The sequence below is a fragment of the Rosa rugosa genome, chromosome 3, assembly GCF_958449725.1.
Source record: "Rosa rugosa chromosome 3, drRosRugo1.1, whole genome shotgun sequence".
Classification (NCBI taxonomy): Eukaryota; Viridiplantae; Streptophyta; class Magnoliopsida; order Rosales; family Rosaceae; genus Rosa; species Rosa rugosa.
This window is the reverse complement of record NC_084822.1, coordinates 33,182,870-33,208,561: the sequence shown is the minus strand read 5'-3', so window position 1 is coordinate 33,208,561 and position 25,692 is coordinate 33,182,870. Positions and strand designations below refer to the sequence as shown.

Genomic DNA, 25,692 nt, shown 5'->3' with positions numbered 1-25,692 from the left:
TCGTTTCAGTCCCTAACATTCTAATTTAATCTAAAAACTCTCTAATCTCACAATTTCCCTCTAATAGGTCCATTCCGCGTCAAATTAGGAGTTGGCCTTGGGTGAAATGTCCAATATACCCCTCTGTTATTTCTTTTTACTCTTTTTCCTTTTTTTTTCTTTTTTTCCTTTTTTTTTCTTTTTCCTTTTTAATTTCTTTTTTTCCTATTTAAATTCTTTTTTTTCTTTTTTCTTTTTTCTTTTTCCTTTTTAATTTCTTTTTTCCTGTTTTTTTATTTTTCTTTTTTCCTTTTTAATTTCTTTTTTTCTTTTTTTCTTTTTTCTTTTTCCTTTTTAATGACCATCATATCCTGCTGCATCAGTAGCGCCACATCGGCGAACCAATCTAGATCGACCCGAAACCCCAATTGTTGTTCTCCACGCCGGCGGTCATTTTTCTTTTCCATCACTATTCTTCTTCTTCACTTCTGGTTATGGTCAACTTGGCCATCAAAAACCACCATTTCAACTAGACCCAAAATCCAAATCACCATTTTGAGCAAGACCCAAAAACCTCAGAGTCTAAAAAAATGGTAGTTTTCAGTGAAAAGTTTTCAAATTGAGGCCTGATGTGGAGAGAGAAAGTGGGATTTGAGTGGGAGAGAGAGAAGTAGGTTGTGAAAACAAGAGGGGAGTGGTTTAGCTGCAAATTTCCGAGCTGATTGGGATATGCTTGTGTTTGAGAGATGGCGTCGGCGACAATGGAGACAAGGGCAGATCCGCTAAGAGACAACGGAGGGAGATGGCTTCAAAGAAGGTGAAGAAGTGATCGATCAGCTCCTAGCCTCTTGCTTTTGCTCGATGTCCATCTATACACCGCCAAGCTAGGTCTTTGCTAGGTTTGGTTTCAATTTGGGGAGAGAAACAAATGGGTTGTGGAGTTTGATCGGAATGGGATTGGTGGGTTGAGGAAGGAGAAAGTCGGCAGAACAAAAAGAAAAAAAAAAAAGGAAAAAAGAAATTAAAAAGGAACAAGAAAAAAAGAAGAAAAAGCAAAAAAGAAATTAAAAAGGAAAAAAAGAAATTAAAAAGGAAAAAAAGGAAAAAGAAATAACAGAGGGGTATATTGGACATTTCACCCAAGACCAACTCCTAATTGACGCAGAAGGGACCTATTAGAGGGAAATTGTGAGATTATGGAGTTTTTAGATTAAATTAGAATGTCAGGGACTAAAACGATGAGAGAGGTAAAGTACAGGGACTAAACAGATTTTATCCCTTGTTTTAATGACTTCCGCAACTTGGAAGCTTAGTAGAGTATAGCAAGATACTCATCAAAAGGAAGTCACCTATGGATGACTTATTTTACTACTAGCCCAAGTTCTTTTACAACTCGATGTCAACTTCATTTGGAGGTTGGCAGAATCTTGTTTGAATTGCAATATTGAGAGGACAATTGGTATTAGTTATTATTTACCTTTTTGGTTCTTTGCTTCTATTTAACATTTTCCCTGGTTCATATTGTATTTGCTTTTGTTATCAGGTGGTAGGGACTTATGGATATGCTGCCCCAGAGTATGTCGAAACAGGCCATCTTTCCATCCATAGTGACTTATGGAGTTTTGGTGTGGTGCTGTATGAGATCCTCACTGGGAGGCGTGTCTTAGAAAAACACTGGCCAACAGTAGAGCAGAAGCTTCTTTATTGGGTTAGACAGTACCCTGCAGATAGTAAAAAGTTCAGCATGATAACAGATCCACTCCTAAGAGACCAGTATTCTATTAATGCAGCTCGAAAAATTGCCAAGTTATTGGCAGATAGCTGCCTGAACAAGAATGCAAAAGACCGGCCAACAATGAATCAGGTGGTAGAGATCTTGAAGCAAGCTATACAAGATTCACAAAAGGGTACCAACTCTGTAAATAACAATTTTGGGGCATCTGGGTCTAAATTGGGTAAAAAGAACCCAAAGTTGAGGTGATATAAGAGAGAAGCCTGTGATCAAACGAAAGCATTATTAATAGTGTCTGCTGTGACTATGTTCTATTTAAATTTTTTAACTGGTTGAAAAGGTTGGATAAGTAGAAATGGGAAGTTTTGTGTTAGTTCCAATTTTGCAGACCTCAAATACTTTTAGCCAATTTTGTGTTTTTACACCCTTTTTAGGGGTTTTGGACCTACATGAGGGTGGTTTGATCACTACTGAGAGAGGGTGTGCGTACTACTTGAGGGTGTTTGAGTACAATTGGATGGTTATCAATTGAGGAGAGAAGGTTCTAGATTTCCTAATTATATTCGGATTCTATTTCCTTATATGACAAGATTATGTACTTTGTAAATCCCTATATAGAGGGCTCCTATTATCAATAATAGAATACACACAATTCTCTCATCAATTCTCTCTGCAATTCCATTTTTACTACAACACGTTATCAGCACGAGCCCTAACCCTAGCCTAAAAGAAAAAGAAAAAAAAAACCCTAAACTCCCCTCACCAAAACTGCCACAAGCCCTAGCCGCAGCCTACAGCCCGTGCTAGCCTCCTGTACACCTGCTCCCCACGCTGCAGCCTAAGCACCGCGCTGCCCCCGCAGCTTTCCTGCGCACCCGTGTGCTCGTCCGCCTCCCGCGACCTACAGCCCTGTAGCTTACACCCTGCGAGCACCTGCAGCCTCCTGCCGCAAGCTCCCGCGCTCCAGCTAGCAAAGCCACCGACCGACAGCACCCGCAAACTACTTCCTACATCACCACCGAGCCATTAGCCACGACCAGGATTGTAAACAAGTTACAATCCCAGATTAGGATCGAACAACCACTGTAATCCTAGCTTAGGATTGAAGCAGCATCTGCAATCCCGACCTAGGATCGATAGCTCATCTGCAATCCTTTCACAGTTTCAAGCCCTGCAGCTCACTGCCGCAAGTCCCGCTGCTGAGCCTGTTGCTGCCCCGCCACCTGCTGCTGCTGCCAATTGTTGCTGCTGCTACCCTAACATGCCTGCTCCAACACGCGCGTGTTCTCAAGCCCCGAATCATCAAGAAAGGTTTTGTGATTAAAGTTCCTGCTTTCTTGTCTTTTAAATTCCTTTATTTGCTGCAGGATTTGTATAATACGAACATGGGTTCGATTATTTAATAAGCGGAATTGTGGGGATTCACGCTAAACGAACTAAGAGCGTTCGTAATCAATGAACTAAGAGTGTTCATAATAAACGAACTAAGACCGTTCGTAATCAATGAACTAAGAGTGTTCATAATATTCGGACTAAGAGCGTCCGCAAGCATCAAATTGTGACCATATTAAACATCATTGTTTCGGTCTAATCCAAATATTCTTGGAAATCGATTTCTTGGTAGTATAGCTCGGAAATCTTATTATTATTAGTGTTCGTGGAAGCATTGACTCCGAAACTAATTAGTTCTTGTTTCATCCTTTTTCAGGATGTCAAACTCGAACATACTCGATTTTGTTCCATTGGATTATGAAGGCAAAAGATACCTTATATGGGCTCAGGAAGTTGAGCTCCACCTTATTGCCCGTGACTTATTGCATACAATCCAAGAGCTTTGTCATAAAGGAACTGCTCCAGACCCTCAAACTGAGATTGAAAATTCTAGGGCACTTTCCCTAATGATGCATCACATGGATAGGGACCTCAGGTTTGAGTTCATGAATGAGGATAGCGCTATAAAGCTATGGCAAGCGCTTCGTGAACGTTATGGCAACGTTCGTGACGCCATCCTTTCGAATTTAGAAGCAGAATGGAATGATCTTCACTTCTCTTACTTTGATACAGTCATACAATTTTATTCGGAAGCTCTCCGCATCACAGGAATGATGCGCTTCTGTGGCAAGACGATCACCGAAGAACAATTGATTGAGAAAACCCTCAATACCTTCCCTGTCTATGCTATGAGGTCCTGTGATTTATTTCACACTCATATAAATGCAAGACGGATCACAAGCTTTCAATAGCTTATTGAAGCTATGGAAATTGCTGAAAGGCAAGGCAACGAGGTTATGAGAAGAGAAATTGATTGGCTTCGAGATAGCTGTCCAGAGCATCGTCCCATGGCTAGAGAAAGTCGCCATAGACGTCATGATCCATATGATTGAAATGCTCATGAAGGTAGTCACCAAAGGCGACAATCACGCCACCGTAGGAGCCGTGACTTTGAGGGATGAAGGGTTGGAAACCATAGAGCCAACGTTGGCCATGGTAATAATTTTCCAACGCCTCCGGTCCTAGGGACCATGCACATTGCGCCAATGCGCCTCAATCAAGGGAGAATCCTCTTCATGGTGTCTATTTCTGATATGGAACGTCTGATCAATGGACCCGAATTTGCAATGTACCTAAGAAGGTAGCCGCATCATGGTGATCAAGACATCGAGTTCAAAAAGACTTTAAATCTGGCGATGAAGACAAAAATTCCGCAGATTTTTATTTCGAATAGTCTTTTATTTTTCCAAGGATTATGTAATGGCAATTATGCCTTAATCAATAAATGACAATTTTGTATTAACTCTTTCTCAAGTGGCGCATCCAATGAAGTATGATGTCTAGGAAAGTGATTGAGATTAGTGGTACTTAAGAGAGCCTCGCTCCACCGACATCTCTCTCTACTTCCCTGGTCATATTTGATTGGAGTTATCAAACGGATTGAGTGACTACGATTTGTCTAAGTTTGATTTTTATTTTGGATTAGACTTTGGTTAAGAAACTTTGATGTAATCATTGGCTATTAATAAAGTGTCGATTCTTTTACTTAATGTCTTGGACATACCTTAATTTGAACTTTATTTGAAAGATATAAAAGCCAATGGTTTTCATGTGGAAACACATTGTGAGAATGGACAAGAGTTCCTTTGCATCACCTCTAATGACTACGGACATAAACGAGTATTAGAGAAACTTATGTGTCGCTCTAGTGGGTTGTATGCAACCACTATTCGAGTCATTGAATCCAACCATGTCATGAGAGATGCCTTATGGGATTTTGACACATATAGGCTTTGACACGACCGTTCGGGACACCCAAGTCATGATATGATGATCCGTGATACTAAAGACTTCACACGGACATCTCTTCTTCACAGGTCATGATATAGGCTATCATCCACTCATAATGCTGCTTATGATGAACTCCTAGCCCTGAACATATGGCTACGGGCTCACTACCCAGATCATCCCATTCAGTCAATTTGACTTGATAATGCTAGAGAGTTTACATCGAAAATTTTCGATGACTATTGCATATCATTGAGTATTGATATCAAGTATCATATTCCCATGTACACACCCAATTTGTCTTGCGGAAAAGCTACCATTAAAAGACTACGACGGTAGCCCGGACTTTGGTAATGCGCACTAATATTTCTGCTTGGGTTATGCAATATCGCACGCAGCTATACCAATTCGTCTACGACTCATAGCAGCCACTCAACTTTTATTTGCGCTACAGCTAGTGACTGGGTTCGAGTCTAATATCTCGTACTTATGCATATTTGAGTGTGCGGTTTATGTGCCAATTGCGCCGCCACAGCGCATCAACATGAGTCATTGCAACGAATGCATATATATATTTGTGTTGGACATAAGTCTCCAACTATAAGTCCGCTATGTAGAACCCTTGACAGGGGATATCTTTTTTGCTGGATTTGCGAATTGTCACTTTGATAAGACAGTCTTCCCGTCGTTAGGGGGAGATTAGAACATCAATGTTCAACAGGAACGACAGGAATTGTCGTGGTCTGTCCCCACTATGTCTCATCTTGATCCCCTAAAAGTGACGAGATCACATATACCTGCTGCAAACATGTCTGCAAGGATTGATGTCCCCACAAGAGGAAATGCTGCCACCCAGAGGAGATGGGTACGACACCACTACCATGGATGGTGGTCTGGTGACGCCACAAAGGTGGCATAATGGCGTCATAGGCCATGGGTTCCGCTAGAGAGCGTAGGAGACCCATAGGTTCGATGGATTCTCGCCCTAGGAATAGAGCGAGTTTGGCACAACTTGATTCATTGATCATTGATACTCAAAATCTGTCTCATGAGAATATTCTGGATTGTGGTTATATCCAAGAGACATCATTGGGGGACGCCTCAATGTTAGAACCAATTCCTGAGAATATAGAGATCTCTACGAATTACACTAGTGTACATGAAGACGTGGAATTATTGAGACCAATGACATCGAACCTTACTCCGTTGAAGAATGTCAACGTAGAGAAAATTGGCCTAAATGGAAAGATGCGATGCAGGTTGAATTGGATTCACTAACGAAGAGGAAGGATTTCGGGCCTGAGATGCCAACACCTCCTAACATAAAACCTGTTGACATTAATAGGTCTTCGTTAGATAGCGTGATGAGAAAAAGAGATGATAATCTCGCCTTATGGCGCAAGGCTTCTCACAAAACGCCCTGGAATCGACTACGAGAAGACATATTCTCTTGTAATGGATGTCATTGCACTCCACTACATTTTTAGTTTGGTAGTTTCCAAATAAATGAACATGCAGCTTATGAATGTGGTCACTACGTATCTCTATGGGGATCTAGATACGGAATATAATGAAGGGTCTTGTGTACTTCATTTACCCAAATCAAGTAGCTCTTGACCACGGAGCGCGTTTGCAATGAGGGTGAAACGCTCACTAAAGTGATTAATTGATTGGGAAGGGATATGATGAACTATGCCCCTGCGTTTTCATGACAAGTTCTGGATTTGCAATTGTCATGGTTTATGTTGATAAACATAATTGGAACCCTTGAGAGCTAAGGGAAACCGCTTAACACCTGAAATCTGAGTTTGAGATGAAGGACCTTGGGAGAACACGGTTTTGTCTAGATTTAGAACTTGTATACCGTGTCAATAAATGCTTTGCATTTTGATAAAGTCAAAGATTCACTCCCATGGTCGTCCGTAGTCTTGACCCTAAGAGGGATACGTTTCGTCCCAGGGATGATGATGAAGACGTGTTATTTGGCAGAAGTGTCTTACCTAAGTGCAATAGGCGCATTATTGTACTTAACACAATACAAGACCGGACACCTCATTTGTTATGAACTTGTTGGCTTGATGTAGCCCTGCGCCAACGCAACGCCATTGGACTGTTCTAAAGACAATATTTCGTTACTTAAAATGTACGATAGATATGAGCTTGTTCTATCCCTGCAGAGAGAAAAGAATGACGGAAGAATGAGAACGGATCTCATTAGCCCAAGTGGCACCGTCCAAGATGCTGTGATCGGCAAAAACCGCCGGCCACCCATCCTCCTCCCTTACATCAAAACGATGATGATGTTTTGATGGATTTTGCTGATGTAGGGTATCTCTCTGACCCTCACAAATGTCGTTCCCAGACCGGTAATGTCTTTACCATAGGAAGCACCGCGATATCTTGGAGGTCTACAAAGTAGACCCTTGTTGCTACTTCCTCAAATCATGCAGAGATTATTGCTCTACATAAAGCCGTGCGTGAATGCATATGGCTAAGGTCTATAATTAGACACATTCGAGGAGCTTGTGGTTTGAAGTCTACCACAGATGAACCTACATGCATTTATGAATTGAGCAAATGAAATTAGGTTTCATCAAGGGCAACAACACCAAGCATATATCGCCTAAGTTCTTTTACAATCAGCAACAACATTAATCACTTCCAAAGATTGAAGTGAATCAAATCCGATCAAAGGATAATGTAGCGGACTTATTCACTAAGTCGTTACCTAAATCCACTTTCGAGAAACATGTGAAGTGCCTCGAATTGAGAAAATTATCCGAACTCCCATGATTGCAGCAATCCGAACTCCCATGATCACTCTTCATGATCGATCTCGAAGAGTGAAGGACGTGTTGTGCTCTTTTTGTCCTTCGACTAGGGTTATTTTTGTCCCACAGGGTTTTTGTTACCTGGCAAGGTTTTTAACGAGGCAACGATCAAAGTGTCATCACCAAGTTTGAGCCGCACAATGGGGAGTGTTGAAGGATATCGACATTGAGTGTGCCTCTTCAAACTAGGGTTTAGTTCTAGAGTTGTAATAGGAGAGAAGGTTCTAGATTTCCTAATTATATTCGGATTCTATTTCCTTATAATATGACAAGATTATGTACTTTGTAAATCCTTATATAGAGGGCTCCTATTATCAATAATAGAATACACACAATTCTCTCATCAATTCTCTCTGCAATTCCATTTTTACTACAACAGATAAAGAGGGAGTGAAAAGAATGACAAAAGACACGACCACTCATTAGAAAGGGTAGTTGATTTTATAAGATTTCACTGATCTCTTGGAGCTACAATGTGAGCTTTCTAGTTTACTGGTTAGCGATGTATGAAACCTTGAAGAAACTACTGTACAATATACATCCGTTTTCAGTTGCTTGTCTTAGAAAGCAAAATTACTATATTCTGTCACATTGACATATCCATGGTTATCTTACATTAGACGTCGTGCATTCTAAACTGAAAGAAGGTAAAAAGAAAACAAAGAGCGAAATGCCGCTACAAAATGAAGAAAGAGGAGGCAAAGACATCTCAAATCGAAAAACCTCCCATATCCTGGTTACTCAGGAGTAAGATACTAATTCCTTCCTCCACATAACAGTAGGCTGCAACTTCTAAGATCATCGTATAAAAAGAAAAAAAGACCACACTACAAACATTTATGTATTTACAAAACAATAAATGATGATCTGCTAGTATTATTAGATAAATCATATCTTTTGTACCATACATGAATTTGAAATAGGCGCATCTCATGAAGACTTTAGTAGTGAAGTGTCAGAGACTCCCAAATCCTCTAAAGAATCCAAGCTATGCACTATCGTAATAAAATCCTAGGTTTCTGATACCATCAGTTTTTCCTCTGCCACTAGAGATACCGGGATCTTGAGCAGTCGCATATTTCGGGGACTTAAGTGTTAGCTGTGGTCTTCAAAGTCCAAAATTCCCCATAGATGCAGAGTAATAAAATATCTGAAGTTTGATTGGAATAGATCAGATTAATTGAAATGCTCTGGAACGGAACAATATATAATTGCAGGTAATTATTTTGAAATCAATCGAGAAAGCTAGGTTTAAATTACAGCCAGAAAGATGGAATAAAAGTGATACCAGCTCATACTACATACAATCCATTATTCACACACATTTCTCAAGGGATAAAAGCATAATAATTATTTCTTGCTGAAAGAGAAAGCAACGACATCTGAAAACCTTCAACATTAAGCCTTGAATCTTTCCACTTCCGGGATCATTAGGTTCATTTCCTCGAATGCCAGAATCTCCTAACATCATGTCAAAACAAATGACAGTCAAAAAACAATATTTCTAAAAGATTGAACAAATATTTTGTGTTTCCAAACGATTGTAATACTATAAATTTGAAAGAGTTTCTACAAGTATATCTAGCCAGAAAACATAAACACTATAAAAACTAAGTATTATGTAGCGTAGTTTACCATTTATGTTTGAAGTCTCCTTTGCACTTTTGCCTTGTACACAGCGGTTTTGACATAAATCCAATCTTTTGCATTGTCCAGGAATCTGAAATAAGCATATCTCCAAGAAGTCTTAAGCAGTAAACTGCCGCAGACCATCCAAAATCCAATGACGAATCCCAGCACAGCACTGAAAAAAAATCCCAGGCTTATGAGACCATCATTATCATGTTCTTTGTTATCATCAGCTTGAGTTGCTCCATCTCGTGAGCAATTTGGTGTCAGCGGTGGTCCACAAAGTCCAAGATTTCCCATATATGCAGAAGCATTAAAACCCTGAAGTTGGGTGCCTGATGGAATTCTTCCTGACAAGTTGTTGTGTGATAAGTCCAAGACACTAAGAAAGTTTAAGCTCGCAAATTAAACTTGTAGGAATTTTACCAGATATCTGGTTTCTTGACAAATCAAGAGATTCCAACATCTTCATGTTACCAAAGTTTTCGGGAAGCTTTCCTGTCAAATAGTTTCTTGACAGATTCAGTGATTTCAACTCTGTCATATTTGTTATACTTTGCGGAATTTCCCCCATCAAACAGTTGCTTGACATGTCAATGCTTCTCATACCATCAAGATTTTTCCCAAACTCTCTTTCTATTCCCTTCCACACGAGTTCTGAATTAACTAACACACTAGTGAACGAAGGGTAATGGATATGATGATTATTAGCGCTTTGGCTGATGTTATTGAAGCAATGCGGCAAGCCTCCGGAAATGTTGTTGTGAGAGAGGTCCAATACATGAATGACAGCTAGAGTGCACAAGGAGAAGGGTATGATTTCATTGAACTCATTGGACCGTAAGCGTAGAATCACCAACTTTGGTAGGCTTTGGCCAATCCATGTTGGTATCTTTCCCGACAAGTTATTGTTGCCAAGGTCAACTATCGATAATCTGGTACAGTTCTCTAAAGAAGGCAATTCTCCTGAAAAGTTGTTATCATGTAAACGCAATATCACAATTCCCTGTAGATTGCCTAACGAGCTTGGTATTTTTCCAGATAATTTATTCTTTCCCAAATTCAACACTTGCAATTCTTGAAATTGCATCCAACAATTAGGAAGCTCCCCAGACAATAGGTTCTCAGAAATGTCAACAGACCTTAAAGATGGAGACTGCGTTGCACATAAGGAAGACAAAGGTCCTGAAAACCTATTATTCGAGAGATACATCTCTTCTAGCATAGGAGAAAATGATGGCACTGCGCCAGAAAGTAGATTAGAAGACAAGTTAACAAAACTTAAGCTTGTCGATGACAGATTCGGCAGTTTTCCATGGATTTGGTTCATAGAGAGATCTAATTCATATAAGCCGGAAAATAGATCCCAAAACTTATTAGGTAATGATCCTGAATTCCTGATAGTTCAGCATTAGGGAGATAAAGCTGAGTAAGATTTGTCTGCGTTAGAATCCACTTGGGAAAAGCTTGGTCCACCTTGCAAGAGGACATGCCTAACAAACCAAGTTGAAATGGTGGATTCCAATCAGAGCTCAGGTTGATAGAGAAACGATTACCAGAAAGCTCCAAAGTCTGTAAACGAGAGAGGTTCAGAAAGTGGGATTCTGTTATGACACCAGTGAAAGAATTCCCCCGGAGAGATAAAAATTCAAGGCTAGAGAGTTGCCCGACACTCTCGGATACAGAGCCATTTAGTTGATTAATGGAAAGATCTAACTCTCTTAACTTTGAAAAACGTTTCAAATCTGGCCAGGACCCCCAAAATTGGTTCAAACCCAAGATCAAGGTGTCAAGTGTGTTATAAGCACAAGACAAGGTTTCAACAGAGTCCTCAATGTTTTCAGACAATTGGTTTGACCATAAGGTCAATGACTCTAAGCTGCATAAGTTTTGAAAGCTTTTTGGTATCCCACCTTCAAGTTGATTGTAAGAGAGATCTAGTGTTACTAGAGAAAGCATGCTTGTGAAGACATCTGGGATGGGGCCTTCAAGGTGATTCGAAGACAGATGTAGTGTTACTAGAGAAAGCATGCTTGTGAAGACATCTGGGATGGGACCTTCGAGATTGTTGAAAGAGAGATCAATATGGACAAAGTTGCTGCTGACATTGGCTATCCAATAAAATATTGAAGAATTAAGAGAGTTCCAAGAGAGGTCAAGGAGTTGAAGAGAGGTGGAAGAATTAATAAAGGAAAGTGATCTTAGATTGACATCAGGAAGGTTACACTGGGATAACTGAAGCTCTGTCAGTAAAGTGAGCTTGCTTAAAGATTGTGGCCAATTCACAGCCTCAGACAAATTCAGCCATGCCATGTTCAAGTATCTCAAGGAAGAAAGATGAGATAACCACTCAAGGTTTTCAGAACTAGCATCATGGTTCCCGGAAAGATCAAGAGTGTGCAAATTAGAGAGGTTTCCAAGTTGGGGAGGAACATGTCCACTGAAATTAGCAGCTGCAAGTTTGAGTTCTTTCAATTGACTCAAAAAGCCAATGAATTTGGGAACCATCATTCCTTCAAAATCATTGAAGGAAAGATCAAGAGTATGCAAATTAGAGAGGTTTCCAAGTTGGGGAGGAACAGGTCCACTGAAATCAGCAGCTGCAAGTTTGAGTTCTTTCAATTGACTCAAAGAGCCAATGAACTTGGGAATGATCATTCCTCCAAAATCATTATAACTGAGGTCCAAGTAATTTAGATATGGCAATTCAAGTAGTGAATGACTAATTTCACCTCTTAAAGGAACTTCAGTATAATTGAAAGATATAAAGGAGAAATCAAGTCTTGTGACATGACCTGTTTTGTTGTTGCACGCTATTCCTCTCCACTTGCAGCAATCTTTCTTGTTTTCCCAAGAAGCAAGAGCATTGGACTCATCCACAAGGCCTTGTTTGAACTGGAGAAGAGCATGCCTTTCACTCTCCAAGCACATAATTTTGTTGGAGCTTCCAACACTTGAACAACAAATAGCAGAGGCAAGGGCCAGGCACACAAGCCCAACCAAAACAGAATGCACAGATCTACCACTCATTATACTGTAAAACATGATTACGAAGATGATATGCAAACTGCAGAGTGGAGCAAAAAGAATTTTGGAAACTACATATATATAATCGTGGAAACAGCAATGGAGTTGCTTCAGTCCATTCCAAAGCAAGTCTCTGGAAATTGGTTGACTTGATTGACAAAATTTGGAAGATGGTTCTTTCTTCATTGATTACTAGTCTCTGTCTTACATTATGATAGAAGATGACCCAGCACAACTTATATGACTATTGCTGGGGATGCTTATCCATGACTATTCCAAAGCAATGGAGTTGCTTCATTGACTAACTTGATCGGCATAATTTGGAAATTGGTTTTTTCCTTCATTGATTTTCTTTAGTCTCAGTCTCATATCATGTGGTTCGAATATGTTGTAGTTTTGTACATTCTCTCCTTTCCGAATGAATACTAGTTTTTGTGATATTAAAAAAAAAAAAAAAATACAGGACGTAGTACTTGGGGCTGGGCCCTTAAACCCCAACGGCCCAATGCTCTCTTTTGTTGTAAAATTGAGAAAACTCCTTTTTAAGAAATTCCCTTCGTAAAACCTCTCCCCCTCTGTTTATTCATGAAAATGGAGAAAGCTTTCAGTCTGGTTCAGACAGTTGCAGTGGCAACAGTCTTCTCTGCCGTCTTCGGAATTCCATTCTTTTCAGGTACGGCTTTGGAAGAGAATCTACTCGCAAAGAGCTCGGAAGCTTAATCGAAGACCTTCGCCGCCAGAATCCCAATTCCGATCCTGATTCCTGACTTCATTGGGTACTTTGATTCACTCACTCACTTGTTTACTAAAGAATTCTAATTGGGTGTGCTCTTGTTGTAACTAAAATTGATTAAAACTAAAAGGGTTTCACTGTTAATGCTAAAAGCAGAGGACTTGGGTAAAAATTACAAGACTTTAGTAAAAACCCAATGCCGTAACTCTAGGATATAATTCAGTTTACTCATCAAGCCAACCTAAGGACATGCTTCTTCTTTTTCCCTCATTGTTGAAGTTTTCATGTCATTACAGGCTCAACATGATTTGGAATCATAGTATTCTTACAGCTGATAAAGATAGAGTTTGAATTTTTTATTTATTTATTATTTTTTCTTTTTAAATGCAATTCTTTGAATCGTTTTCCGGTAGAATGATGTGGTGTGTGAACCTAGACAGTAGATGCTCTTCTATCCCTCCATTTGGGTGCATTTTAATTAGTCTTTTACTGCTTTTATATATTTGGCACTCTTCACCGCGCACTTGACTTTAAATGTGAATTGAAATAGCTGCATGAAATGTCATTCAGAATGTGAATTCTTGTTTAAGTTTGAATTTTGATTCATGTATCAAGTAGGGATCCCTGTTTAGATTGTGACTTAGTCAGGTGTTTGGGTGCAGGTTCATGGCATCAGGTGGGCAGTGTGGAAATCCCTTTTGTTAATGCTTGAGAAAACACTGTCTTAAGGCCTTACTGGAAAACTCCTTTGGCCATCTTCGGCTGTTTTCAGGTAATCTTACCTATCCTTGACAGCAGAATGTGCGTTCCTGAGGAGTTTGGATATTAACTTTAAAACCTTTGTATGCTGACTTGCATTGAAGATTACAGCTTTCTGCTGTGACGTCGTCATAGTTGTTATTCATAGTTGCTGTGAATGAATTAGATAATGTAGTTGGTGTTGATCATACTCTTTGGTGTTTCAAATTAATAAAGCGCATTCTGTGAAGTAATGTTTCAATGTTACTTGCTGTGGATCATAGAGGCTTTGCCCTGCCGGTCATAATGATGAAATAATAAATATATCTCAGACTTTCCATGCAATGTTCTCTTTATTTTTCTGAAAGGCTAACGTTATGTTTCTGTTCTGACCTACTCTCTTGTACAGAAATATGCAAACCTAGTGGCTAAGTGCTTGATGATTTGTATCTGCCTATGGCCTTTTGGCATTTACTTTGGTTGTTTTATCAGTAGTTGTCAACTAATTTGCTAAAACACTGAGAAAGGTATTAGCTAGTTAAATTATGCTACATCAATATTTACATGAAGCCCTTTTTCTTCTTCATGGTAAAGATGGTACTATTAAAGGGATATTGAACTTCCCTACAAGAACTAGTTTCTTGTTCATCAGCAAAAACAAGAAGCATTCTAAAGCTTTGAAATTAGGGAGGTTTGAGCTCAACAAGGATGAACTGGTGGCTGTTAAAACTCAATTCAAGAAAGTAATAAGTGAAGTCAAAGAAACCAGTTTGCTATAATTTTCTAGTTAGTTTTTGTGTTAAGGGCCCCCTCCCGTTCTTGGAGCAGCTTCCCCTCCTATGAGCTGCAAGATATTATCTGCCTGCAAAATTTTTCACATATATAGACATGATATTCCTTTGTTTCCAACACTAAGTATATCAGAAAAGGTTTAGTATGAGTCTTCCATTTCCAGTACTAAAGCTATATTGAAACAATAAGCAAAGAAAATAGAAATTAGTGATGATGTATTGGAAGTTGTAGATGCTTTACTAAGAAACATGAATGCATATTACTCGACACACGGGACTAGATTGACAACTATTCTCAAGTCATCTGAACATCCCCTGAACTAGATGAAAACTTGGTTTGAATAAACATCAACTAACCATTCAGGTAATGGAGACATATACAGGGAATTGTTTAACCATCGTAGGCTTCAGCATCTGATGCCAAGTATGGTTTGCTTATGATTAAGTACTCCTTTAATCCCTCACTCTCTCCCTATTTTTTTTCTCACTATATTACAGTAATTAACTATATACTCGGATACTCTGTTTGTACATAAAGATGCACTTAAACAAATTTTCTACACAAGAACAGTTTCCTTTTCTTCCTGGACATTCTTCTCTTTGATAAAACGGACAAAAAGGTCGGTGCCAGTGGAGTCGCACTCTGACAGTCTTTCATTCCGGCCACCTTCAGCCATGCCTTTCACAAATTCAACCATGTTCCGCCAGTTGTCCCCTTCGAACAATCTCTTATTCAATCTTAGGTATGTGAAAGCACTCAACGCATTGCCGGAATCTGATCTGCTTGTGGCCAAAACCTGTCCATATGCACCAGAATCATACCTCTCCAGTGCATTCTCTCCTGCAAGTTCAATTCCAGCACTCTTGGTTGCCATCTTTACTTGCCGGACTAACCCCTCAGGAGAGCAATTCGCATTGTCAGGCTGTTCTCCATCTTTCATTTCCATGGAGGTGAAGTTTAATACAACCCCATGTTTGCTGAACATTTTTGCTGTTGGTATGTAACCATCTCCAAGTCTAGTATTATAGTAGCCAGCATTAATTCAGCAGCATGGGATCTTGTTCTGTAGTGCCAATGAATCCCAGCTACCTTTCCAGATAGTTTAGCTCCAGTTCCTTGAAACACTCCTTTTGCAGCTGCCAGGAGTCTATCTCCGTGCCTTAATAGCTTCTCTGAGTACCATTCGAGGAAGAACTGTCCATACTCGGTATTCCAGGTTCCATCTCTTTTGAAAAATCCGGTGTCTTCAGGAAACTGATTGTACTGGCCGGAATCATGGGGTCCAGTCCTTCCCCAATCTCTCTTTCCTTGTGCCTCTGCTAATGCTTCCAGGGAAGCTTTCATGTACTGTGACAAAAAACCTTGTTTAGAAATAACATATATACCAATATTCTCTACAATCTTTTAGGTGCCTTTATGATCGATTTTGATATGATCCAATTTAGGGCCATTTTGTTGGTAGCATAAAATAAAATTAAAATAAAACTCCTTTTATTTACAATGGTTACCTTGTCATAGCATTGAAATTCTCCAATTCCAGGAAACTTCCATGTTCCATTGCTCTCTGGATAAGCAGGATATCTGAGTTCACCACAAGGACCCATACCAACTTGAATTTCCTGCAGAAATAGTTGAAATTGAGTCTCTAACCATTTAAAAACAAGTTCCTTATAAACTCAACTTTATATTAAGAGGAACAAATTAATATTGATTGATTTACTACCAATTATCTTGATTAGTTTGCTCTGTTTAATAGTTTCTTTCTGGGAACACTTGCAAATATATATCTGTGTTTAATTGTTTAGCACATCAGTTGGAGTTAAACATGTTTGTTGCAAGTATCTTACCACAATAACGTCTCCCAAGTAATCTCTGAATCTCTCATGGAAGCTCTTCATGTAGTCGGTGTAAACCTGGATGGGCGTTCTTCCTCCGAGAACAGGCAATGAATCACAGCCCAAGGATATGTACTCAGGATTCCTCCTGCCAGATTTGTCTGTGTACACAAGGTCAGGGTTCTTGCTTATCTCTTCAAGCACCCATGGAGGTAGTGGAATACTGAAACTTCACAAAAATGATTGTTTAGTAAGTAAATCAGCTCATAAAACTACACATAATTTCTTTCTAGTCCTACTAGTTATTTCTAGATCTATATCCCGAACCACTATAGAGATTAAGTTTAAACATGTAATACCAGCATGAGTCTCCAACATTTCCTCCACACTGATGGAAAGACATGACAACTTGAATCTTCAAGCCATGCTTTTGGACCAAGTTCACAAGCTCTGCATACCCTTCCCAGTTGTACTTGGAAGGTCCTGTCTTTCTCGACCAATCCCCACCAAGCATCCACCATAACTCCTTCTACTCCTGCATTCTTCAAAGCCATCAAACTCGCATTCATTGCTCTTGGCTTGTTCAAATGCCCTCCATGCGTCACTGTGTCTAGTGGAAGCATCACATACACCGGCACCTTCTTGGAGTCGTTGTTATTGCTGCTATGAGCTATATTTGGGAGTGCATGAAGCAACTCCCTCGGGAGATCATCAGTGGTGGTGCTCACCCTGATTCTTTCCTGGAAGAGCTGTGCTTCTTGCAGGGAACTCTTTGCCCGGATGCGGCATGATGGCTTGATTTGCGCAAAGCAAACTACACTGGAGGACTCATCGGAGCTCTTCAGGCTTTTGGAGTACTCTTTAAGATTAATGAAAGACGTTGAAGAACGAAGCGTTAACGTCATTTAATTTTGTGTGAGTTTGGGACAGAAGAGAGAAAATGTGATGAGAATGGCGAAGGGTTGTGTGCTTATTTATAAAAATAGATTCCCTGTTTAAGCAGTGTTTGAAGGAGACAATGTTGGTGGGCTCTTGTTTAAAAGTGAAAAAGTGCAAAAGATCAAAATTAGTCAGCCTCACTTTTCTAAGTCATGTTCACTCCATACGTGGTTACACCAGTTGATCTATCACAAACATACTAAAGGGCCTAAAAGGCTATCAGAGTTGTATATATTTCCAATAAATTGTTTCAGGTAATTATTACAGGGCCTTCGAAATTCAAATATACCTGCAAGGTTTTTCGTTTATAAAATCGGTCATGGGTTCTTCCCATGTTTTGGAAGTTGTTTGTCATCTATATTATACTGAGGTGAAGAATAAAGAATTGCTTGTTCAGGGGCGTCTTATGAAACAACAAAAAAAGCTAATGTGGTTGCGGAGAGTGAAGGAATCAACTACCCTATTTTGTTCATCAAGTGATGACTATGATTCGGAGACCATATGCGCCATTGTTTATTTTCATCGGGTCCTGATTGTCCTATAGCATTTTCAATTGGTTTTGTATGCGTATACTCAGATCCTAGTCGTTTTATAACTTTGAAGTAGTTAACGGCAATCAAGTCTCAGTTTGAGCAAAAAGCCTCAACATAGATATTAGGTGATGTGGTTCTAAATCTAACCGTTAAATGAAATGGAAGATGGAGATTTTACGAACTGAAGGAACTTCACGGCCCTTGCATTTTAGAGTAGTCGGATCATATATTAATCTCTTAACCTGATTTTGAATAGAATAGAGAACTGTAACAGGCAGGCATGCATCTTTCCCTTCAAATTCAAATCCAAGAAGAAACGAAAGGAGTCAAAATCAGCTCCGGATCTGAGAAACAAAAGCGACTCCTTAACTCCAGTATTAGACCGTGCCTCGAAATCTCTACCTTCACCAAGAAGCATACCAGAATTGTACAAAGAGAAGGAGCAGAATTTGAAGGTTTTCTCATTCCAAGAGCTCAGGGATTCAACCAATGGCTTCAGCAGGTCGCAAAAGCTTGGTGAAGGAGGTTTTGGGAGTGTGTATAAAGGAATAATCAAGCCCAAAAATGGCAAGGGTAGTCCAATTTTGGTTGCCATGAAAAAGACTAAATGCGACATAATGATTTTCTATCGAGGTTGAAAGAAATCTGAATGTCTTCTATTGATCAAGTCACAGAAGTTCTGTGGTATACATTAGTTAACGACCCTACATGTAGTCCTGTGGTATATGACAATATTGTGGACCTTGGAATCCATCTGGTGCTGGTGTAAGACTTGATATGAACATCTAATGAATGCATATCAAGTGTGATAACTATTGTTACCTAAAGAGAAAGTAATCTGAGATAATATGAGAAAACCTATTCCATGATATTCGTATTTATTTGTGAATCTAATATTTACGATTGGGAATCTAAATGGCTTGGTAACCAAGCAAGAATATATCGGATATATTTTGTTAGATACAGTAATAATGATATTAAGTAACCTGTTATGGGCAGGTATTCATTGTTTCTGTACAATATAAATACAAGGTCCCTGTGACCTCTCCAAAAACACACAAGCATACAGTTCTAGCCCCATAGATAGTAGCTTCTAAGTTGAGAGGATCACAGAAGACCTTGTTGCGAGATCGATGGCTTTCTCCACCACTGCTGGTATGATAACCGATTCTATTATTGTCTTGCTATGGTATGCTATATATATATATATATATATATATATATATATATATATATGATCTTCATCTTGTGTTTATTATTTGTGCAACTTCATGTGTAGTTTATTTTTCCACTTACAGCTGGAACTCTAGCTAGGAGTGTGGACATTATATCATCATTTATAGTGTTAGCAAGAACCAGAAGGAAAGTGAATACTAATACAAGGCAAATGGATTTCATGCAGTGTTTGAAAACCATTCCTAAAGTGAATGGTAAATAGTCTTGTTTCTCTCAGCTGGAAAACATATTATGCAGCGTTCTTTGTCTGACAATGCTCTTACCAGTTACTAAAGAAAGAGATTTTTACTCTCAAGAACTTGAATTGGAACAGATTGTCAAATTTTGTGGAAATAGTACTTTATATTTGAGAATGGATAAAAGTAATGATTAAGCCCTTGAGATGATATTGGCCTGTGTAAAAGATACATCTCATTACTCTTTTAAACTGTTGAGAGAGATCCGCACATTCAACTAAACTCTGAGTTCAAAGTTATCCTTTCCTAAACACTCATTTTGAAGACATTGTGTGCCTCTATATTTTTTTTATCTATTTAATTAGTTGTCAAGCTTATGGTTCTTTGCTGTTTTCATATAGGGTCATAAAGAGTGGCTAGCAGAGGTTCAATTTCTTGGTGTGGTAAATCACCCAAATCTGGTAAAGCTTCTAGGATATTGCTCTATAGATGGAGAAAGAGGGATCCAACGGCTATTGGTATATGAATATATGCCTAATAGGAGCTTAGAAGATCATCTTTTCAATAGGGCTTTGAACCCTCTTCCTTGGATCATGAGGTTACAAATAATGCTTGGTGCTGCTCAAGGACTGGCTTATCTACACGAGGGACTGGAAGTCCAGGTGAATATAGTTTTCATTTATTTGACCTATGTTTGACCACATATTTCCTTTCAGTTTGTTTGGAATGTAGAACTACCATATCATGTGAACATGTGACTCATATATGTTATTTTGACCAATGGAACACCAAATCAGTGTGACCTGCTTATGATAGTGTAGTATTAGAACCATAACTAATGATTGGAATGTAGCAACTACTTGTTACGTTATACATCTTTGAACCATAACTAATGATTGGAATGTAGCAACTACTTATTACGTTATACATCTTTTACTTGTTTGCTGCATTTATAGTGGCATCTCTCGTTTTGGAACTTAAATTGTATCCGCTACTAATATAATTGCCTTCAGTTACATACGTTGGTGGACACTGTCACTTCAGTAACTGTCCATTATCTTGATGTATTATGTTCTCTAAAAGCTTTAGCTGTTGGGACCCTATGGTTGTGTCACATGGTAAAAGAGTTCTTGAGTTCAAAACCTTTGAATGACATTGCACTCTTCTTTGCTGTCTAGTACTAATTGAATTTGGACATAAAACTTGGAAATAATATAAAAGAAGCATGAACTAAGTTATCATTGTGTAATCATTATGTAATTTCTGCATGTTAATAGGTACCCCCTGTTTACTTCAACACACTAGTCCACTGATCTTGTTCTTCCATTGCTGAAGCTGAAAGTCAATTAAGGGGAAAATTTTAAATTCTCGCTACTTAAAAATGCTTTCTTTGCTAGCTTTAATTTTAATGTTAGGATACTACATCATAGATTTGGTTCAGCTCTGCTTGTGAGGTTGAAACAAAAGTCATCTTCTATTTTTGCTTCTGGCTATCAATATCCAAATGCTAAGGAGTGTATTTAAGGATGGTAGATAATGGCTTACCTCGCATGGTAACTCTTTATTTGTTTGAAGACAAGAATTTTTATATACTTTGTTGAACCTTTTTTGTTGCATTGTTTCAATAGGTGATATATATCGAGATTTCAAATCCTCCAACGTGCTCTTGGATGAGGACTTTAAGCCAAAACTCTCAGACTTCGGGCTTGCTAGAGAAGGGCCAAAGGGTGACCGTACTCATGTATCGACAGCAGTAAGTAGATAATAGATGACTTATTTTACTAATAGCCCAAGTTCTTTTAGAACTCAATGTCAACTTCATTTGGAGGTTGGCAGAATCTTGTTTGAATTGCAATATTGAGAGGACAATTGGTATTAGTTATTATTCGCCTTTCTGATTCGTTGCTTCTATTTAACATTTCCCTGGTTCATATTGTCTTTGCTTTTGTTATCAGGTGGTAGGGACTTATGGATATGCTACCCCAGAGTATGTTGAAACTGGCCATCTTTCCATCCATAGTGACTTATGGAGTTTTGGTGTGGTGCTGTATGAGATCTTCACTGGGAGGCGTGTCTTAGAAAGACACCGGCCAACAGCAGAGCAGAAGCTTCTTTATTGGGTTAGACAGTACCCTGCAGACAGTAAAAAATTCAGCATGATAATAGATCCGCTTCTGAGAGACTAGTATTCTATTAATGCAGCTCGGAAAATTGCCAAGTTCACTACTAAAAAAAATTGCAATTGTTTCGCCTTTTTACTTCGGCAACAGTTGTCGTTGCAATTGACACCTTATTGCCACGGAAATTGTTCCGTCGCGATTAAGCCTTATCATTTGCGACGGAAAATCTTTGCCGTAATAATTTTGTGCTCAATTGCGAGTTCTCCACTCGCAGCCCTATCCCCGCCGCCCAGCCTTCCTCCTCTTCTTCTCCTGCAGGACCGCCTGCAACGGCGTCGTCGAGGAGCTCAAGAATTTGACCACTCACTCCCCCACGTGCTTCACGTTTCCGGCGACGGAGGAAGCACCGCCGAGATTCTCTGCGTCCTCGGTAATTTCTAGTGTAATTTGTTTATGGGTTGTGATATTTTACGGATTGATTAAGGATTTGGTGTCTTGGTAGCTTGATCTGCTAAGAAGTGTGATCAATTTTATGACTGGGTTTATTGATTAGGATGTCTGAATTGTTGTACGTTGTTGAGTTAGAATTGCTATATATTTTCAATTCCTTACTCCTTACAAATTGGGACAGTTCAATCTTCTCACGTTTCACATTGTATTGGGTCATTTCGTTGGTATAGGAATCAGCCATAGAACAAATGGCCTTGTTTAGCTGAAAGTAAAGTTCCTCCACTTAGAACAAATGGCCAGTGTTATAGTGCAATTGGAGTTTTTCTTGTTTATTTCTTTAGTTTCTGTTTTCGCAGTTTTCTATCCTCTGTTTTCTTTTAATTAATTAGCATAGCAAATGATCTCCAAAATCCCTAAAAATTTACCAGTATCCAGATTAGTGTGTTAGCTTAGTGTCTATGAAATTTCATTGAAATCGGAGTAGTTTAGGTTAGGTTTTCTTTTCCGTTTTGGTTTCTGGTCAGAAGTTCCTTGGCAGTTATCTTGAGGTGCTTGAGAGTAACCCAGACATTGACCGGAATGAAACCTTGAGCAGTTTATTGAGTCACATCACTACTCTGAACTATTTCTGAAGGCTTACCTTGTGAGTTATGCATGAATTCACTAAAACATAGCTGTCTTAATCTGTAATATCTTTTTCTAAGTCACTACCTAATATATCAGTTAAGTTTATTAGTTACTTGGTGTTCACATTTCACATTATTATGTGAAGAAGGTGCTAATCTTTTACTTTTGAGATAATTGATATTGCCTATAAGCTTATATACCTGATGCCTATAAGCTTACTTTTACTTCCAATATGTGTACTGGTATACATTTGTTTTCTCACTTGCACCTATTCAAATTAGTACCTCTATTGGCAGTGATATCTTCCTTCATCGTGACAAAACTTTAATGCCCCTAAATCTAGTAGCATGGAGTGCATTAAACTATCTTGGAAGTACTGACAACAAAGTATGGAACTTCACTCTTTGAAAGTGGAATACAACATGTTTGGCACTCCTAGAAGCAAAGCCAGCAACTCCGCATGCCGAGTAGAACTAGACATCATTACTGTGTGTCGAAAGCCCCCCAAAACAACTCCAACAAGCACACCTCCCAAACCTATTGGAACATGAAACTAGTTTGGAGAGCACACCATCCAAAGGAATATATTCCAACAAGGACAATAAGCATCAGAATGTTGAGGACAGAGAGCTCCTTTTTCGAAAAGCACATCATCCAATGGAAAATAATCGAAGGAGGACAACAAGCATCAAAATGTTGAGGACAGAGAGCTTGTGTCGGTCCCTTTTGATAATTCCAAGCACAGCTGCCTTGCATGAATCACACTCGTAGCATCACAAGTAGTTCTAAGGTACTTCTATTTTTCTGAGTTTCAAAGTTAACAGCTATCACAAGTAGTTTTTGTTCCATTGTGGATGTGCGCTTTGTTATTGCTGTAGGTTCTGGAGCATGCTTCTGTATGTCTCTGTGAATTTTTCATATTGGCTCCTTATAACTGAAGTTCATTCCATGTTTTCTTTGTGTATATGTACACAAAACAGGTGCTGATATAAGAATTCACCTCTGCCTCTAGCTGAAATAGGTAAACGCCAAGTTGACTTCTTTGATTGATTGTGTCATATTTATCTTGAACATGTATAAGATGTCATATTTATCTGGTATCATTAACTCTGGATACACTGGTTATATAAATTTGAACCAAGTAGCAAGTAAGATGAGTGAATTTGCTGGAAATCTGCAGAAACTGTCCTGTAGTACAACCTTCTTTGGTATTTCTTTTTCCTGACTTATTGACCTCCAAATGACCTGAATTTTTGATATGTTTTACTTCTGTTAGTTAGCAAAGGATCTGGTTTCATTACATTTCGACATCAAGTGAATGTTTTGTGAATTTTCCAAGTTTGGTCTGTAATAGAGAAAGTTCCAGAATTCTAAATGTTCCTCTGATTTTCTGTTTTGATTTGAACTTCTATTTGAATCATTTAACTTCTGGTTTGTCTGTGTATTGAACTAGACATCACAGAGTTTTAAATGTTCCTCTGATTTAATTGTTCATATTGCTCTTACATATTGCATTTCTAGTTGATGCTTGACATTTTCATAACCATGGAGTTATAAACTTATAATTGGCTTGCTTGCAAATAGTTGTGTTGCTTAAGGCTAGTTATCGAGGTCTATATTTATGATTTTTTATGTTCTTTTACATGGAATTTGGTTCTCTGTGTGTTGCAAATGTTTGATTATGTATTTGTTTGTGACTTTGCGCTTTGTGATTTGTTCTGGTTTTAACTGAAGGATATTGATGAACTTGTATTTGCCGTACGTAAGGTTTTAACAATTGCACTAATGGCTTTCAAACAAAGATAGAGCTCCAGCCATTAATTGCACTAACAATTCCGAAATTTTTATTGGAAATTAGTATGTATTGTTCTATTGTTAATTACTTCCCTGCTGAATCGTTTGCTGCGAAATTGTCAGAAATTATAAGAATTTGGTCTTTTTCCATGTCTTGTTTGTACCCAGGGAAGTTGGAACTTTGTGTTTCTATGTTTTGTTCATGTATTGATGCATACTGTGTAAGGTGTTTACTGACTAAGCCTTTCAAAAAGTTTATTGTATGAATTAGTCGAACCTTGTTCAATTGTCTAGGCCTTTTGGCTGGTAAAGAACTGTTGAATTTGTAAATGGAAAACTGGTTAAACTTTCTGCTTTAGATATTCGTAGTTGTATCGCTGTTTTGACTTTTATGTGGTATGCCCCTCGGGTTAGAGGTTGTCCGTATTTTTAGTGCAGGAAACTCCCTTATGGCTTATTCCTCATCAATGCCAAAGCTTAGCTCTCTGAATTTACAGTATGAATATTAGATTGCTTGTAAAGTATTAGCTACCCATTGCGAGAAGATGAATCTTGTGGACATGAATATGATAGACAAGCACACACAACGACACCCTTGTGCATTACAATAATTGTTACTATTGATTGAGGTCCATCAATGCCTTAATGTTTTTTGTTTTGTTTGTAGAGACACCATCACGAAAGAATATGTGCATTTTGTTGTCTATCTTGCTTACGGGACATTAAGGTAACATTGGTTTTTCTATGTTTATATTACAGGTTCTCATGGCAAAAAGAGCAAAGCAAATGAAAGCAAGTGCAAAGCTCACAAAATGACAAAGTAAAATGGTGCACTTGTGATTGTTGTTTTATTTCAAGTGTGGTTATAACTTTCAATACTTGGAAATGACAACACATTTATTTTCATTTTAGTGTTTGTATTTGAATATGGTACGATAACTCAATGGATATGTTTAACTATATTTTTCATGAATTAATGTTAATTTCTGCAGATATTTAATTTCTTAACTATTATTATTTATTTGTTTAATTTTGTGGAAATAGGGAAAAATAATAATAATAAAACAAAATTAGCGTTTGCGACAGCCATTTCAGCGTCACAATTGGTATAAAATTATATAGTTTTATCTATTTATCAAAATATTTTAATAAAAATTTATAAATATATTTGCGACGGCAAACTAACCATAGCATTAATTTTGGCGGTTATTTTGGAAATATACACATTGCGACGGCAACATA

At 38.5% G+C, this 25,692-nt stretch overlaps 4 protein-coding genes, 2 long non-coding RNA genes and 1 pseudogene across 6 annotated transcripts; 4 read left to right on the top strand and 3 right to left on the bottom strand.

The window, feature by feature from the left end:
* The first annotated feature begins 781 nt into the window (after positions 1 to 781).
* LOC133737593 (probable serine/threonine-protein kinase PBL19) lies at positions 782 to 1,960 on the top strand. Its single transcript, XM_062165122.1, has 2 exons — positions 782 to 796; positions 1,523 to 1,960. Exons 1-2 carry the CDS (start codon positions 782 to 784, stop codon positions 1,958 to 1,960), a joined length of 453 nt encoding a protein of 150 aa, XP_062021106.1.
* A 6,858-nt stretch (positions 1,961 to 8,818) lies between these two features.
* LOC133739698 (receptor-like protein EIX1) lies at positions 8,819 to 12,654 on the bottom strand. The gene is made up of 2 exons (XM_062167487.1): positions 9,457 to 12,654; positions 8,819 to 9,282 (listed from the first exon to the last, which is right to left on the bottom strand). Exon 1 carries the CDS (start codon positions 12,493 to 12,495, stop codon positions 10,789 to 10,791), a length of 1,707 nt encoding a protein of 568 aa, XP_062023471.1. The 5' UTR covers positions 12,496 to 12,654; the 3' UTR covers positions 8,819 to 9,282; positions 9,457 to 10,788.
* LOC133737592 (receptor-like protein EIX2) lies at positions 9,833 to 10,663 on the bottom strand. Its single transcript, XM_062165121.1, has one exon. It carries the CDS (start codon positions 10,661 to 10,663, stop codon positions 9,833 to 9,835), a length of 831 nt encoding a protein of 276 aa, XP_062021105.1.
* Positions 12,655 to 12,910: 256 nt separating the features above from the next.
* On the top strand, positions 12,911 to 14,210 carry LOC133740971 (uncharacterized). The gene is made up of 2 exons (XR_009861538.1): positions 12,911 to 13,253; positions 13,873 to 14,210. It is a non-coding gene; the product is annotated as an uncharacterized LOC133740971 (long non-coding RNA).
* A 971-nt stretch (positions 14,211 to 15,181) lies between these two features.
* On the bottom strand, positions 15,182 to 17,534 carry LOC133740970 (beta-amylase 3, chloroplastic-like; annotated as a pseudogene).
* A 3,498-nt stretch (positions 17,535 to 21,032) lies between these two features.
* Positions 21,033 to 21,672, top strand: LOC133737591 (probable serine/threonine-protein kinase PBL19; the record flags this gene model as incomplete). The annotated part of the gene is made up of 2 exons (XM_062165120.1): positions 21,033 to 21,212; positions 21,415 to 21,672. Coding segments are annotated over 2 exons (411 nt in total), but the record flags the coding sequence as incomplete, so codon positions are not given.
* Positions 21,673 to 21,845: 173 nt separating this feature from the next.
* LOC133741140 (uncharacterized) lies at positions 21,846 to 25,423 on the top strand. The gene is made up of 4 exons (XR_009861645.1): positions 21,846 to 22,009; positions 23,003 to 23,446; positions 23,637 to 23,677; positions 25,210 to 25,423. It is a non-coding gene; the product is annotated as an uncharacterized LOC133741140 (long non-coding RNA).
* The last annotated feature ends 269 nt before the right edge of the window (positions 25,424 to 25,692 follow it).

What these genes read in the sequence shown, in the direction of transcription:
- LOC133737592 (XM_062165121.1), bottom strand. Translation starts at nt 10,663, where the DNA reads ATGTATCTCTCGAATAATAGGTTTTCAGGACCTTTGTCTTCCTTATGT.
- LOC133739698 (XM_062167487.1), bottom strand. Translation starts at nt 12,495, where the DNA reads ATGTTTTACAGTATAATGAGTGGTAGATCTGTGCATTCTGTTTTGGTT.